General features: G+C 37.1%; 2 protein-coding genes across 5 annotated transcripts; both read left to right on the top strand.

Annotated features, from left to right (window-relative positions):
• The first annotated feature begins 2,292 nt into the window (after nucleotides 1–2,292).
• LOC109703890 lies at nucleotides 2,293–7,811 on the top strand. 4 transcript variants are annotated; one of them, XM_020224621.1, is made up of 3 exons: nucleotides 2,293–2,421; nucleotides 4,770–5,569; nucleotides 7,164–7,811. In XM_020224621.1, the coding sequence occupies exons 2-3, from the start codon at nucleotides 4,812–4,814 to the stop codon at nucleotides 7,336–7,338; spliced, it is 933 nt and encodes a 310-aa protein (XP_020080210.1). In that variant the 5' UTR covers nucleotides 2,293–2,421; nucleotides 4,770–4,811; the 3' UTR covers nucleotides 7,339–7,811. The 4 variants fall into 4 exon arrangements, with proteins under 4 accessions (XP_020080210.1, XP_020080211.1, XP_020080208.1 ...); XM_020224622.1 differs by having other exon boundaries at nucleotides 2,297–2,421; nucleotides 4,789–5,569; XM_020224619.1 differs by lacking the exon at nucleotides 2,293–2,421 and adding an exon at nucleotides 2,597–2,621 and having other exon boundaries at nucleotides 4,789–5,569.
• A 1,314-nt stretch (nucleotides 7,812–9,125) lies between these two features.
• On the top strand, nucleotides 9,126–13,446 carry LOC109703885 (putative ER lumen protein-retaining receptor C28H8.4). Its single transcript, XM_020224611.1, has 6 exons — nucleotides 9,126–9,485; nucleotides 10,342–10,541; nucleotides 11,845–11,985; nucleotides 12,081–12,161; nucleotides 13,007–13,131; nucleotides 13,247–13,446. The coding sequence occupies exons 1-6, from the start codon at nucleotides 9,257–9,259 to the stop codon at nucleotides 13,293–13,295; spliced, it is 825 nt and encodes a 274-aa protein (XP_020080200.1). The 5' UTR covers nucleotides 9,126–9,256; the 3' UTR covers nucleotides 13,296–13,446.
• Nucleotides 13,447–13,930: the final 484 nt, after the last annotated feature.

Raw genomic sequence — 13,930 nt, 5'->3', positions numbered from 1 at the left:
TTGAGCTTCATTCTAGCGTCCCAAATGAACGACTCGGATTGGTCAGATCTAAAGTGAATCGCTTTAATAATCAATGCTTGAGTCTGAAAATATCTGAATTCGTTCTCCTGGGAAGGTATCTAAGAAAAGTTTTGGCTGCTTTCAACATTGCTTCAATTTCAGTTGGTAGTGCATCATCATGTCACCCTCTCTGCCAACAGCCACAGCGCCGGCGACGACGCCGCTAAGGAACCCCCGCTCCGAGGCTGCAGCGCCCAATGACCTCCACAGAGTCGGCGTCGGCGCCGGCGAAAATGCATCATCGTCGAAGGCAACAGAGAAGGAGGTAGATGGAGAGGCGAGAAGGGCGGGAAAGAGCGAGAGAGGCGTCGTCGTCGGAGACGGTGGAGGAGAGTCGGGAAAGAAAAGAAAAGAAAAAAATAAAATAAAAAAAAGTCGCGGCGCGGCCTTGGCGGGGTCGAAGGCGAGGAAGTTGGGGGGTGCGTGGGCGAGGGCAAGGGCGAGGGCGAGAGCATGAGGGTGATAGGCGAGGCGAACCGTTTCCGCCTCCCTCTGCCTTCGTTACTTTTTTCGGTGAGAAAAAAAAAAGAACGAGAGAAACGAAGAGGAGAGAGAAAGAGGAAAGAGAAAAAGTAATAAGAGTATTTTGGTCAGTTTACTGAAAAAACGGACCGAATCTGTAAAAACGAAAAAGGTGGCCCGATTTTATAAAAGCCCAAAATAAGTGGATTTTTTATGCAAATTGGCCTTGATTCAACGTAGACTGTGGAAAATAATTTTTCATGAAAAAAAACTTTTACATTTTGTAGTATTTTTAACTAATTATCTAACTATTAGATAATTAATTAATTAATTAATTAATTTATTGCTCATGGTTAATTAATTTATTAATTGACAGTATTCATTAATATTAATTATTAATTATTAGTTTTAATTATTTTAGTAGTATTCATGATTAATTAATTAATTAATTAAATTATTATTTAATTATACGAAATATTATTATTTTAAAACTATAATTACTCTTATTCCAATCTAGCTATCTAAATGCTTTTTTTCTTATTTCTAAAAATTATCTAATTAATTTTATCCAAATATAAAATTGGTCTTATTTCGACTTATCCTAAGAGTTGTATCTATACTAGAAATAATCAAAAACCGCTCATACTTAACCAAAATAATACCTTAGTAAAATTCTATGTGGCTAAATTATTAGCATTTTAATTATAAAACATCTGAATAGAATATAGAATTACAAACTATGAACTTCATTTACGCATTTAATTTTATTGAAGCAATCTATATGTACTATTCTTTTATTTGATTTTTAGTTATTTTCTCTTTTGAATAGACAACGGGCCTTCTGTAAATAGACTACTAAGCTTTTAATTTTGACAATTTGATGCTTTAAACCTTATTAAATTGTTTAATAAATTTTCAATTGCAGTTCTATCTTTCAGTTCTCAGTTGAAGTTACTAATTATATAATTATTGATGGCTAAATTACATAAAATTTTTCTGTCAAAATCTGATTTTTTATTTTTCCCTTATTATTTAAAAACCTACACTTTGTCCCCTTGTAAAATAAAAAATATTCATGAGGTAGTGTGAACTGTAATGACAAAATGACTATTTTGCCTCTCACCATTTTCGTCTCCTCTCTCATCTTGCTCATTCGCCGCCTCGATCGGCCGCGGTTCGTGCCTCGATCGGCCGCAACTCCTCTCCATTTTCTTCTCTGCCTACTCCCCTTCTCCTCTTGCGCCTCTCCATTTCGGCGACAATAGGGAGAAAATCAAGGTTGACGTGAATGAAGAGGTGGGCAAGGGGAACGAAGGCGAAGGCGAGGCGGCGGAGGAGGGCGCTGGGGTGTTTGTACGCGCGGACAGAGATGTGGGCAAGGGCGAGGCAGTGGAAGGGGGCGACGCGACGAGGCAGAGGATGGCAAAGCAATAGTAGAGAAGGCGGAGGGTACTTTTGATATAAAAAAATATTTTATAACGGAACCCTAACGGCTCACAAACGGTAGGGGGTGAAGTGAATATTTTTTATTTTATAAGAGGATAAAGTATAGATTTTTAAATGATAGGTGAAAAAGTAAGAAACTGAATTTTCTCAGGAAAATTTTCTGTAATTTAGCCTTATTTTATTTATACCCTACTTAAATAGTTGGGATTCCTCCACCGGTGTACGAAGTGTGCATTACACCGGGTGCACGGAATAATCTCCATTATTAAAAGAGCGGGGCAACGACATCAAAAGGCTCGTTTCACGGACTCGACCAATCCCGGCTAAAAAAAAAATAAATAAATAAAATGAAAAAAATAGAGAAGGAAAAAGGAACAAAAACGACGAAAGGGGAAAGGGGGAGGAGAGCAACACCGCAGCGTCTTCTTCTCCCTTTCCGCCGATAAATCGAAGGTATCACTAATTATCGTCAAAATCCCACCTTTTTGATCGAATTCATCTTCAATTGATGCCGATCGACGACGTGTGATATCATCTGTGCTCGAATTCGATCGTGGAAAACCCTAGTTTTTGTGCTTTGTTAAGTAGCGCGATCGCGATGTGATGATTGGATTAACGTTCGATTTAGGGTTTAGGATGTGAGATGGCAAAAGGTGCGAGTTTTGTTGAAGTAGGTTTTGTTCATTTTGATTCGAGTTATGTTGGTCTCTTTGAATTGTGGAGTTTTGATTCTTGAATTTTGTTATTATTTTTTTTGTTAAGCTTATTTTGATTGATCTTTTGGGTAAAATGGTATCAGAGATAATGCTAAACTCCTTAAGTTTCATGAAGTCATGAGTTAAATTCTCAGGCGCACACATTTGATAGGTCAAATCACCTATCAATTTCCGTGTCTTTCGTTCCCCGTGGCGGAGGCCAGGTTGGGCCGAGTTACAATCTTACCTGTGAGCGCTGTATATGTATACGCTTTAAGTGTGATGGGTGCACCCTTTTCTTTAGGTCGATCTTTTGGAATTGTTGATTAGCGCTCACAATCGACAAGTGGGATCAGAGCCACTGGCACAGCTTCGATTCCCATGTGAGGCATGTGCTGGGGGGTTATTGTTGGCTGAAATAAGTCCAACATCTTGTCCCGTTGCGGGGACCAGGTTAGACCGAGTCACAGTTGAACCCGTCAGCGCTGGGCATCTGTATACTTTAAGTGTGATGGAAGCGCCCTTTCCTTTAGGTCGACATTTTGGAATTGTTGGTTACTGCTTACGATCGATAAGTGGTATCAGAGCCAGTGGCACAGATTCGATTCTCACATGGGGCATGTGCTGGGGAATTGTTGGCTGAAATAAGTCCAACTATCCCGTTGGGAAGGCCAGGTTAGGCCGAGTCACAATTGGGCCTGTAAGCGTTGTGCATCTATATACATTAAGTATGATGGATGCACTCTTTTCTTTAGGTCGACTTTTTGGAATTGTTGGTTATCTCTTACGATCTACACGGGAAAGTTGAGTATACTTGTGGACTGTCTTCCATTAGATCGATCTCCTGCGTAAGTAAGTATGATTTTTGTGAATATTTGGAGACAATAGCTGAAGAAAGTATAAAGCCATTAATTTTAATGAAATTCCCAATTCGAACTGACTCAAGTAACTTAAATAAAAGCAATGAATATTGAAGGGTAGCAATCAGAAGAGGTCAAATTTGGAGTGTCGTTTCCAGATGTGTTTAGGCTTGAATTTAATGAAACCAAATTAACGAAATCAATTTTAGATCCTAATTGTATTGAAATCCTTCTTCTAAGTTCTGACATAGAAAACAAAACATGGATCACCCAATATATTTTTTATAATATTATTTTATTTGGGCATGGATTATTTCGAGAATATTGATTGGCTATTTCAAGAATTTTGAATTTGAATATTAGACCGAGGTAATTGAGTAAAAGCATGCCAAATATGAAGAAAGGAATACGAGATCTAATCACAAATCTCTCATATCATTTGTATAGTTACTTTTAAGTACTTTAAACTTGTAGTAATATGACCACACCAGCTGGGTACAGTGCCGAAAACCTGGCATTTGTCCTGAGGTGTAGTTCTGTGATAAAGTAGTTTTTGTATATGTTCCTTGCCATGCGTAGCGAGATCTACTCTGCATCAGATGGAGAGTGAGCTTTAGAAAAAATAGATATGCTATTCCAGAACAAACATCATGCCGCAATTTCAAGTGTGCACTAGTTGGAAAACTCAGATCACAAAAGTTTATGAATTGTCATATTCCTTCTATTAGATTTGATAATGAAAAGTCTGTTATGAAAATTCATCTTTGGTCCAAAATATAGTACTTTTAAAAGCTAAGTATATCGTAGATGGCAAGAGCTACACATAGACATAGCTTTTATCATCAAACAGGCACCGAGCAGATGTTAATATTATCGTAGCTCTTGAGTTTTAAGCAACAAGATGGATGACTTTATAGGATATTTGAGTCTATTTTTGTATGACCTTTCTTTATGATTTATCCTCTCACTCTTGATGTTTAAGCAACAAGAGAGATGTCTTCGATAGGATGTTTGAGTCTAGTTCTATATGACGTTTCTTTAAGATAGTTTCAACTTTTGACTTACTCATCCACAAGTTTTGTGCCACACTATATTTTATATTCCACCAGTGACTGTTCATGCACCGCTCACAGAAATTACGCTAATGATTTTCACAAATAAAATTTGTATATAGAAGATGCCTGGCTATCTTTTTTCTTCTGCTTTACATTGTACAATCTTTAATCATTCTTCTTGCTTGGTTAAGGGAAAAAAATTTCACACAGGCACAACGTTGGGGGAGGAGGCCATGGAGAATTCAGTGGAGGAATGTGAGTTGCCGACCGAAGAGTGTCAGTGGCAAGTCGATGCATTACACGATAAGTTTATGGAGGTTGAGGGTAACATTAAATGTTCTGAGGAGGAAGCAGAGAAGGAACTAGAACATCTTTGGCATAGAGTCAAAGCCATTGCGACCCTGCTAACATATCTGAAATCAAAGGCGAAAATAATGGCGGTTCCCCATTTAGCCCATACTTCATGTGGGATTAAACATCAACAGGGAATAGGGTTTGTCGACAAAAATGGCATTCCATTATCCGATTGGTCTAAGGATGTTGATCTCTCTCAGTTTGAAAGTTCAGATGATAGTTTAGATGGCATATTGAAATCAGTTCATCTTGTGACAGATGTAATGGAAAGCCTTGTCAAAAGGGTGATAATGGCGGAGACTGAGGCTGCTAGTGAGAAAGAAAAAGTAAAGGAAGGGGTGGAAGAGATTAGAAGAAAATCGTTACAGATTGACACAATGTCAGCGAGAGTTGAAGAGATGGAAAATTTCGCACAGGGAACAAACAGTATTTTGAATGAGATGAAGCAGAAGGTTGAAGATATGGTGCAGGAAACATCTCGACAGAGGCAGCGAGCTGCAGAGAATGAGCAAGAGCTCCGTCGTGTGAAGCAGGATTTTGAGTCACTTAGATCCTATGTTTCTGGTCTTATAAGTGTCAGAGAAACTCTTCTCTCATCAGAAAAGCAAATTCAAACAATAGAGAAGCTCTTTGACAGGTACATAGCCTTTATAATTCATTGACATGCTTTTCTCTTTTTCTTTCTTTCTTTCTTTTTCTCCCAAGAGATTCGTGGTAAGTATTACTGTTGACTTTATTCTTGTGCAAATAATCTCATTTCCTTCTTCGATAATATGCAGTATGACAATATAGACTTAATAGTGAGCAACTAAAGGCTTCGTTTGGGATTGTGGGGAGATTGCGTTACGTGCGGTGAGAAACGACGATGGGAAAATACCCTGTTTGTTTCCGTACATAATATTGCGTTTCGCATATTACGGTTAGTCGGTTACGATATATTTTCTGCGGTCCTATCGAAGAACGCAAAAGCATATCCCTCAAGGATTTAAGTGCCGTGGCACGGGGTCGTGCTGGAAATTTGCCGACATGGTACGGCATGGTGCGTGCCGAGCCGTGCCGATGAGTGCCGGTCAAAAAAATTCTTATGTGCCGACACATAATATCATGAAATATTAATTTTCTTTAGCAACAAAATATTCTAACTATTTATTATATCTATTTATTATATCTTTTTATTATATCTTTTGAACTTTATTAAGGAAATTACTTACTAATTTAAAGAATAGAGGGTTTTGAGCTGTGCCATCGGTATGGGGTCTGTATCGTGCCGGTAACTTGTTGGCACGGTGGATATGGCCCGCGCTGACAGGCACTTAAAACCTTGATATCCCTATGTGCTTTTTCTCAACTCCATTCTATCTAATAGCGTTAGATAGACCTCAATACCAAACTAAACCAAAATCAAGGATTTAATGACTTTTGCTTGGCAATTGACAAGTTCAGCTCTACGAAAGTGCTCTAATGAACGATTTTGAAGATTATCTGTGGATTCTATACAACTTCTATTTCTGGTCGTTGGACAGTTCTCTCTTTTTATGCCATTACCCTGTTGGAAATTTTAATTTCAAAACTGGAGTCCATTATTACTTTAGATGAAGTAAAAATACTTCAGATCATTAACCTAAAAATGCGTGCCGACTGCCTCCCTGTGTAAGTCCAAGAGAGTTCACTATTTTCTTGTTTCATGGCCCTATTTTATTGTTGAAAAATTGAATTTAATTTCAGAAATGCCGATTTAACAATCAGGAGCCATGTAATAATGCATAGTTTGCGTGAGGATCCATTTAACTATAATTGTAATTTTTGTCCACCTATATTTTCTTTAATTTTTCTCATCTCAGTGATTGTGAACTTGTTGAGTGTAATACTTGTTATTAAAAATGCTCGATATAAAATATTTTTTCCATCTAAGTTTTGGGAGATATTTCATTTATAGTTAACATGAATATGGTATTGGAGAAAACTAGAACACAGGTGTCACATTTTGCTGAATTGGAGAGTGCAAGTTAAAAGCTAGTACAGTTTTCATTGCACTAATCTGTCCTAGTTCCTCATCTTCTCCACCTGAGTTTACTAGTCTCAATGTACAAACCATACCTTTGAAAAATTAATGTGACGGACCACATAAAGTGCTACATCGAACTTAATTCGAAGCATATTTGCACAGAATAACCTTAATAGTTTGTTAATTGTTGTTGTTGTTGTTGTTGTTTTTTGTTTTCTGGGACCAGGCTGATTGCTAAAACTACTCATTTGGAGAACGAGAAGGAGCAGAAAGAAGCGGAGGTTCAGAAGCTCATGGAGGAGAATGTGCGGCTACGAGCCCAGCTGGACAAGAAGGAGGCGCAATTACTTGCCATGAGCGAGCAGTGCAAGTTCATGGCTTTGAACAATTCCAACCGTTAGTGCCTGGGAAGCCAGCATCATTCGAGGTTCCTCCGATTATCTTTCCACGGACCTGTTTGGCACCCGAGATTGAATTGAATAGAATAAGACAAGAGAGTGATATTGGAAGAGAAGGGTTTCACATAGGGGTTGCGAGTGATTGGGATTATCAAATTCACCACTGCTTGTGAGGGTGCCATTGAATGGGATTGGATTCAAAAAACTTTCATTATATCCGACTGGATCCACCTCCTACGCCTCATGACTCCGACACCTCCGAGTCGTTTAAACTCTTCCTCTCTTCAAACATTGCTCTATCATATTATCCTATCTAATCCAATCTCGAGTAACTGACAGGCTCTATGGATATCATTTCCCATGCAAACTTTTATTCCTTATCATATCTCCCAGTTTACGTCAGTTGTGTGTTGCGCAATTATTGTGTGTTGACTTGCATTTACAGCACAATCTAACAATGATTTATTTACCTGTAAGTAATCGTTTTATGAATCTCTTTCTTTTTCTCTTCTTTGTCTACATAAGGATTCAGGAAATTCTTTCGGGGCAGTACATTTTTTTTTCGCCCGTCAGATGAGCACTGAATCGTGATGTGCATCTGATGAGCGTAAAAGTGAAAGCACTGAAAATCCCGTTGTTGCAGTAAAGTATCTTCTTTTTTTCGAATGCCGGGTTTCCTTTGGGGCTCCTCGTGGGATGCAATATGGATTTGTTCAAAAACAGAAAAAAAAAATCCCAGCAATAATTTAATTTACGTTTATATTTAAATTGCATTTTTAAGTTTTAAATTGAAGGATTTGAGATTTTTAAGGATATTTTAAAAACTTTTTTCTTTTTCTTTTTCTTTTTTTTGTTTTTTGCACATTTAGGAATTTGAGATGCCCAACCTCTCTCTCATTAATTAGTAAGATTATTATTCTTTTTGGGTTAAGTTTATTTCCATTGAAAGAAAAAGATGTTTGAGCAGATTAAAAGCGCATCTGAACTTGAGAAATCCAAATAAGATAGTGCAAACAAGGAGGCTGTTCTGTTTCTTGAAAAACTATAAAAAAACTTTTTATTCCGGATTAAAAGTTCTTTTTTCATTTTTTTTATTTTTAAATAAAACAAATAAAATACAGAAAATTGCATAAAATTGAAGAAAATTGTTTTAAAAATTTTCTTGTGAAACAAATAATGGCAATATATATATTTTTTTTTCAGTCGCAAAACTATTATCTAATTTCTTTTTTTTAGAAATTGAACGCCTTCTAGGCGGATACTAATAAAATAAAAGAAATGTTTTCTCAGGTAAAATCCAAAAAAAAAAAAAAAAAAACAAACAAATTCCCTGCAACCGATCTATACGGCACGAAATCGGTTAGCAAATAGATTAGATTTATTATTTTAACAAATTACGTCACTGGACCAATAATGTTATGCCACGTGTCGGCCCCCAAAGACCCGGCTTTAGTGTTTCCACTCAAACAAAGCGGATCCGGGTAGGGAGGCGCCTCGCTCCACTTACTTCCCTATTCGGGACGGGTTTTGGATGGAAACAAATTTTTTACGGATTTTTTAGGAATCGGGACATATCAAAGAGGGAAAGAATCTCTCATCTTTCACTCCATTTCTTAACGGATCGGAGTGAACTAGACACACGTTTTTTTTTTTTTTTCTCTTATTTTTTAAGCTTTCACTTATCGATACGGATCGATATGGGATCTCCCCAACCCGGATCCGTTTGCGCCATGGGAGGGAAACTGTAGTTTCCATCTTTAAGTGCTCTAATAAGTTCGTAATCCTCCCCGATTTTATTAAGCGAAAAAATTAATTAAATTAAAAGTAAAATAAAAATAAATAAATTAGGGCTTTTGCTCCTCCTCCTCGTCTCTTCTCCCACCCCTTCGATCGATCGAGCGAGGCGAAGAAGGCGACGACAATGGCGAGGGTTTTGTCGAAGGGCGCGATGGCGGCGGCGGCGAGGTGGGTGCGGCGGCAGCCGCCGAAGGTGAAGGCGTTCCTCGCGGTGGTGGCGGGCATGGCGGCGCTCGTGCTCATACGCGCCGTCGTGCGCGACCACGACAACCTCTTCGTCGCCGCCGAGGCCGTCCACGCCCTCGGCATCTCCGTCCTCATCTACAAGCTCACCAAGGAGAAGACCTGCGCCGGTTCGATCCCGTGCCCTCTCTCACCCTGCTTGATCTGGGGCTTTTTTGGTTAAAATTTGAGGGGATTTTTTTTGGCGGTTTATATGGGTATTTGTTGGTGTTTGATGCTTGGTTATGTTGTTACGAAGAAAATTACCCTCTTCTCTAGTTTGATTCTATGTTTGTTGGGGGATAAATGGAGATTTAGTTGGTATTGGTGGAATTGTTGCTGGCATGATTGTTGATTTGGTTGTTTTTGAAGCGAAACCCTAGAAAAATTGCAACTTGTCGAAGCTCAATAGGTAAAAAACTGCTCTTTTGATTGATTTTTTGAGCTTAAGATTGGTAAAACTGTAACGCCAAAACTATGGGCCGTTTTCAGGTATGCTCCCCTATTGTACATTCTCTGATACATTCTCTGATACTTCCGTAACATTTAATCGTTTGGATTCAAGTTATTTTTTTAAATTGAATTAGGGATTCGGTAAAATTAACAGGTAGGGCTTCGTTAGTTTTCAGCGGTGAAAAATTAATGAAATTTGTAATTCCATCAGTTACAAAGGTGTTCTAAACAGTTAAATTTAGCATAATCACAGATAAATTTGTTTTATGGAAAAATACTTTAGGGGTCTATTTTGATTCCTTGTGCACTTTTTGAATGTCAATATAAGATTTTTATGAAAAATCAAATGACAATCAAGTTTGCTATGGTTCAGCTTATTAGTATTTGTGTTTTTTTTTTGTTTTTTGTTTTAATTTTTTTTACATGCCTGTGTCTAGGTTGCTTTTCTTATGTTAGTCTATGAATTACTCCTTTGGTTGGAACTTCATTAATTAATTTGAATATATATTTCCTTTGCACTTTCAAATGTTGCAGGACTGTCACTTAAGTCTCAGGACTTAACAGCTCTTTTTTTAGCTGTTAGACTGTACTGCAGCTTTGTTATGGAATATGATATCCACACTCTTCTGGATACCGCTGCACTCGCAACTACCTTGTGGGTCATTTATATGATGCGGTTTAGACTAAAGTCGAGTTACATGGAGGATAAGGATAACTTTGCAATATATTATGTGGTAAGATATCTCGGTTTCTTCAAATCCTATGATGTTATTAACTTAAGAATATTTCATTTTTGAGTCTCCATGGGCTTGGAGAAATCAGTCTTTCAGCTTCATGTATTATTATTATTATTATTATTATTATTGTTGTTTTGAATTATTTTGAATTGGCTGAAGGCTGTAGAAATTCAAGAAAAGAATAAGCAGCTGTAAGAGCTTCAGATGGATCTAATTGCATCCTCGCGTCATAGTTCTTGCTAGATTCTAGGTGGTCTGTATAGCCGCTTTGACCTCTAGGGCTTTGAAAAGCTGTTGTCACCTCAAGTGGATACTAGGGGGGCGGGGGGGGCGGGGGGAGTTTGTATATGTATTCCTTTCATGAGTGAGTTTAGACTTTTCTGTAGGCATCTAATTAAGGAGTCTCCTATCCTTAGCTGTCTTTAGAAACATTGGTAACAGAATTACTAATTTTGCATCTTTGCAACTGAGTTATGCCACTTCTTCAAAGGAAATAAGTTTTGTTTATACCAGTATTTGTGATTGCTTGAGGCCTTAGAAGGAATAATCTTGATTCCTTCCCCCCACCGCCCTATTTATTTAGGCTGAGTTATCTTCCCTTTGGCAGGAAATTTAAGGAAAATCTACCACTTATCAATTTTTTTTTCCTTCATAAAACATTGTCATATTTCATTCAACTTAAAAGGAGTTTAAAATCATTGGGAAAGTTTTTAGAATCTAACACCTTCTGTGTAGTAGAGTTATGCTTCTTCATTGCTTTCATGCTTTTTCTGCTCTTTTGCTATCTATTATTTTCTGTAATGTGGGAGGAAAAATCTGGCATGAATACGTATATCTGGCTATGGTGGTGAGAAATGCTATGCATTTTTCTTAAGTATTCCAATACAATGTAACAATGTTGTTTACCTTCTAGCGTAGTTAAAGTCAAGAAAATCAAAAGTTCACAAATCTTTACGAACCATTAGAATTTGTATGGATCTACCATCCACTTGGGATAATAAGGTTGGCCCTATGTTTATTAGTTGATGTGGACACTTTGTGTTATTTATGATGTATCAGATCAAGTATGGACTTTCTATAGAAGTTCTGTAGTTTTTTTTGTCAATTTATTCACTTAATTATTGTGTTCTTGGTTTAAGGAACAACCCCTATCTTATATACTTCAAGAAAATGCAGATGAGTTCATTACATGTTGATGATTATATGAAGTATATACTTGATCACGCATGCATCTTTCATTCTTAACTGACATTTTTGGTTCTCACTACTGTATTGAGTAATGCTTGTGTTCATGTTGTAGGTGCTGCCGTGTGCCGTGTTGGCCCTTCTTATCCATCCGTCAACATCGCATAATATCCTTAACAGGATTTGTTGGGCATTCTGTGTTTATCTAGAAGCGGTCTCAGTGTTACCCCAATTACGTTTGATGCAAAATACAAAGGTAAACTTGCGAATGCAATCCTTGTTACCCAGCAACTTTTATATTATTAATATATATAGTTTTTTAATTTCACACTGATTTTCATGTCTTGGCAGATTGTTGAACCATTCACATCTCACTATGTATTCGCTCTGGGTGTGGCTAGATTTTTAAGTTGCGCACACTGGGTCCTTCAGGTCTCTCTCTCTCTCTCTCTCTCTCTCTCTCTCTCTCTCTGTGCCTGCTCAACTTCATTTTCTTGATAGTAGTTTTAACATGCCAAGTCATCAGGAAGTTTCTTTGTATCTTTCATTACAAGACTAATTTTATTTGACTATGAAATCTTATTTGACTATGAAAATTCTAAATGTCTCTGGCAGATATGTGGTGTTTTCTTGTAGGAAATAAGATTGTAATCTCCTTTGGTCTATGTCGTTTAATTTCTTGTTATTTTTTGAATGATCTAACTTCATAAATATATGCATTGTTGTTAGGGATACTGTGTTTTAGTCTCCCCCTCTGCAGTTTTATATTGATGAGTGCTCAAGCATAATATTTCCTTGCATAAGTCATCTTATCTCCAAGAAAAAGAAAAGAACTTTAGATGCCCCTGCACCTTCCTTGCGACTCCAATTTAATCTACATCCAAATATACATTGTAGATTTTGTTTGAAATTCAACAATGCTTAGAATTTCCTTAATTATTTCTGAAAAGACTTGCTCGTGTTCTTTTGAAATTCATCAAAACATTGTAGTGCTTTTCCCCCATATGCATTATACAGAACTAATTTACTAGTTTGTTTCGAGATCTCTTTGCTAATTTCTACAATATATATAACTCGCTTGAAGCATAATGGACCATGATCCACGAGCATAAGTTTGATGTGGATCGATTCTTTCGAAATTCTCTCGATTAGGCTGATGAAATCATGTTGATGTTAAGTTACTGTGCACTGAAATTTGAATCAATGACTCACTACATAAAGAAAACCTTTCAAGGCCAGTTTGGGAGCAAGGATAAAGATAATGTTCCATTTTATAGGTCCTGGACACTCGCGGCCGTCTGCTGACGCAGTTGGGCTACGGATTGTGGCCGTCCATGGTTCTCCTCGCCGAAATCGTCCAAACATTCATCCTCGCCGATTTCTGTTATTATTACATTAAGAGGTAACCGACTACATTCGCTGCAGCTGCGTTCCTTCGTGTGTGCGAACATTTATTTCGGAATCAACTTACAACCTTAGCCCCCCCTTTTTTTTTTCTCTTTTATTTCCAATTACAGTCTCGTCGGAGGCCAACTGGTGCTGCGCCTTCCTTCTGGTGTGGTGTAAAGATTTGAAACTTTACGCGTGCGAGTTCTCAGCTTCCTGTACTATGAAGTATATTCATATTTCTGCATGATGAACTCTTTGGCTTGATTGTTCTGATGCTAAATTGTAGAAGTGTACATATTTAAGTGAAAATTTATTTTGGTTTTATGAAGCTTTTGCGAATTTGCGTTTGAATCTGTTTATTTCGCTTTGATGTTTTGCTTTGTTTGTTCATTTTGGGGTGCACCGGGAGCATTGAAATTTCTCGTTTGATTTTTGCTGATGTTGAATTTCTTGAATTGGTCACAGCGTACGGCTCCAGTTTAGAACCAAAAAGAAATATAATAAAAAGCAAATAAAATATTTTTTATATATTAAAAAAATAAATATTTTATGTTTTAGTGTGTCGTATGTATATATTTTCGTGATAGACGTGAAAAAAAGTAAATATTTTAAAATATTTATAGAACTAAAGTAAAAAAATAATTATCAATATATCAATATGAATTTAATAGGAATGGCACGTATTGAAATCATATTAAAGTCAGTTTTTTGAATTTAAAAAAAAAATCAAATTTGAATTCAAATCCGAATTTGAAAATTTTTCTAAGTTGAGATCTGAATCCGAGTAAAATTTCAATCTGTAATAAAGGAAA

This window comes from Ananas comosus, unplaced genomic scaffold, assembly GCF_001540865.1.
Source record: "Ananas comosus cultivar F153 unplaced genomic scaffold, ASM154086v1, whole genome shotgun sequence".
Classification (NCBI taxonomy): domain Eukaryota; kingdom Viridiplantae; phylum Streptophyta; class Magnoliopsida; order Poales; family Bromeliaceae; genus Ananas; species Ananas comosus.
This window is presented reverse-complemented; position numbering and strand designations above follow the sequence as displayed.

Bases quoted from the DNA above. Each gene is read 5' to 3' on its own strand.
- LOC109703890 (XM_020224618.1), top strand. The intron at 5,570-7,163 runs GTACATAGCCTT...TTCTGGGACCAG, and splicing joins ATAGAGAAGCTCTTTGACAG to GCTGATTGCTAAAACTACTC.
- LOC109703885 (XM_020224611.1), top strand. From the start codon at position 9,257: ATGGCGAGGGTTTTGTCGAAGGGCGCGATGGCGGCGGCGGCGAGGTGG. The intron at 10,542-11,844 runs GTAAGATATCTC...TTCATGTTGTAG, and splicing joins ACTTTGCAATATATTATGTG to GTGCTGCCGTGTGCCGTGTT. The intron at 11,986-12,080 runs GTAAACTTGCGA...ATGTCTTGGCAG, and splicing joins GTTTGATGCAAAATACAAAG to ATTGTTGAACCATTCACATC.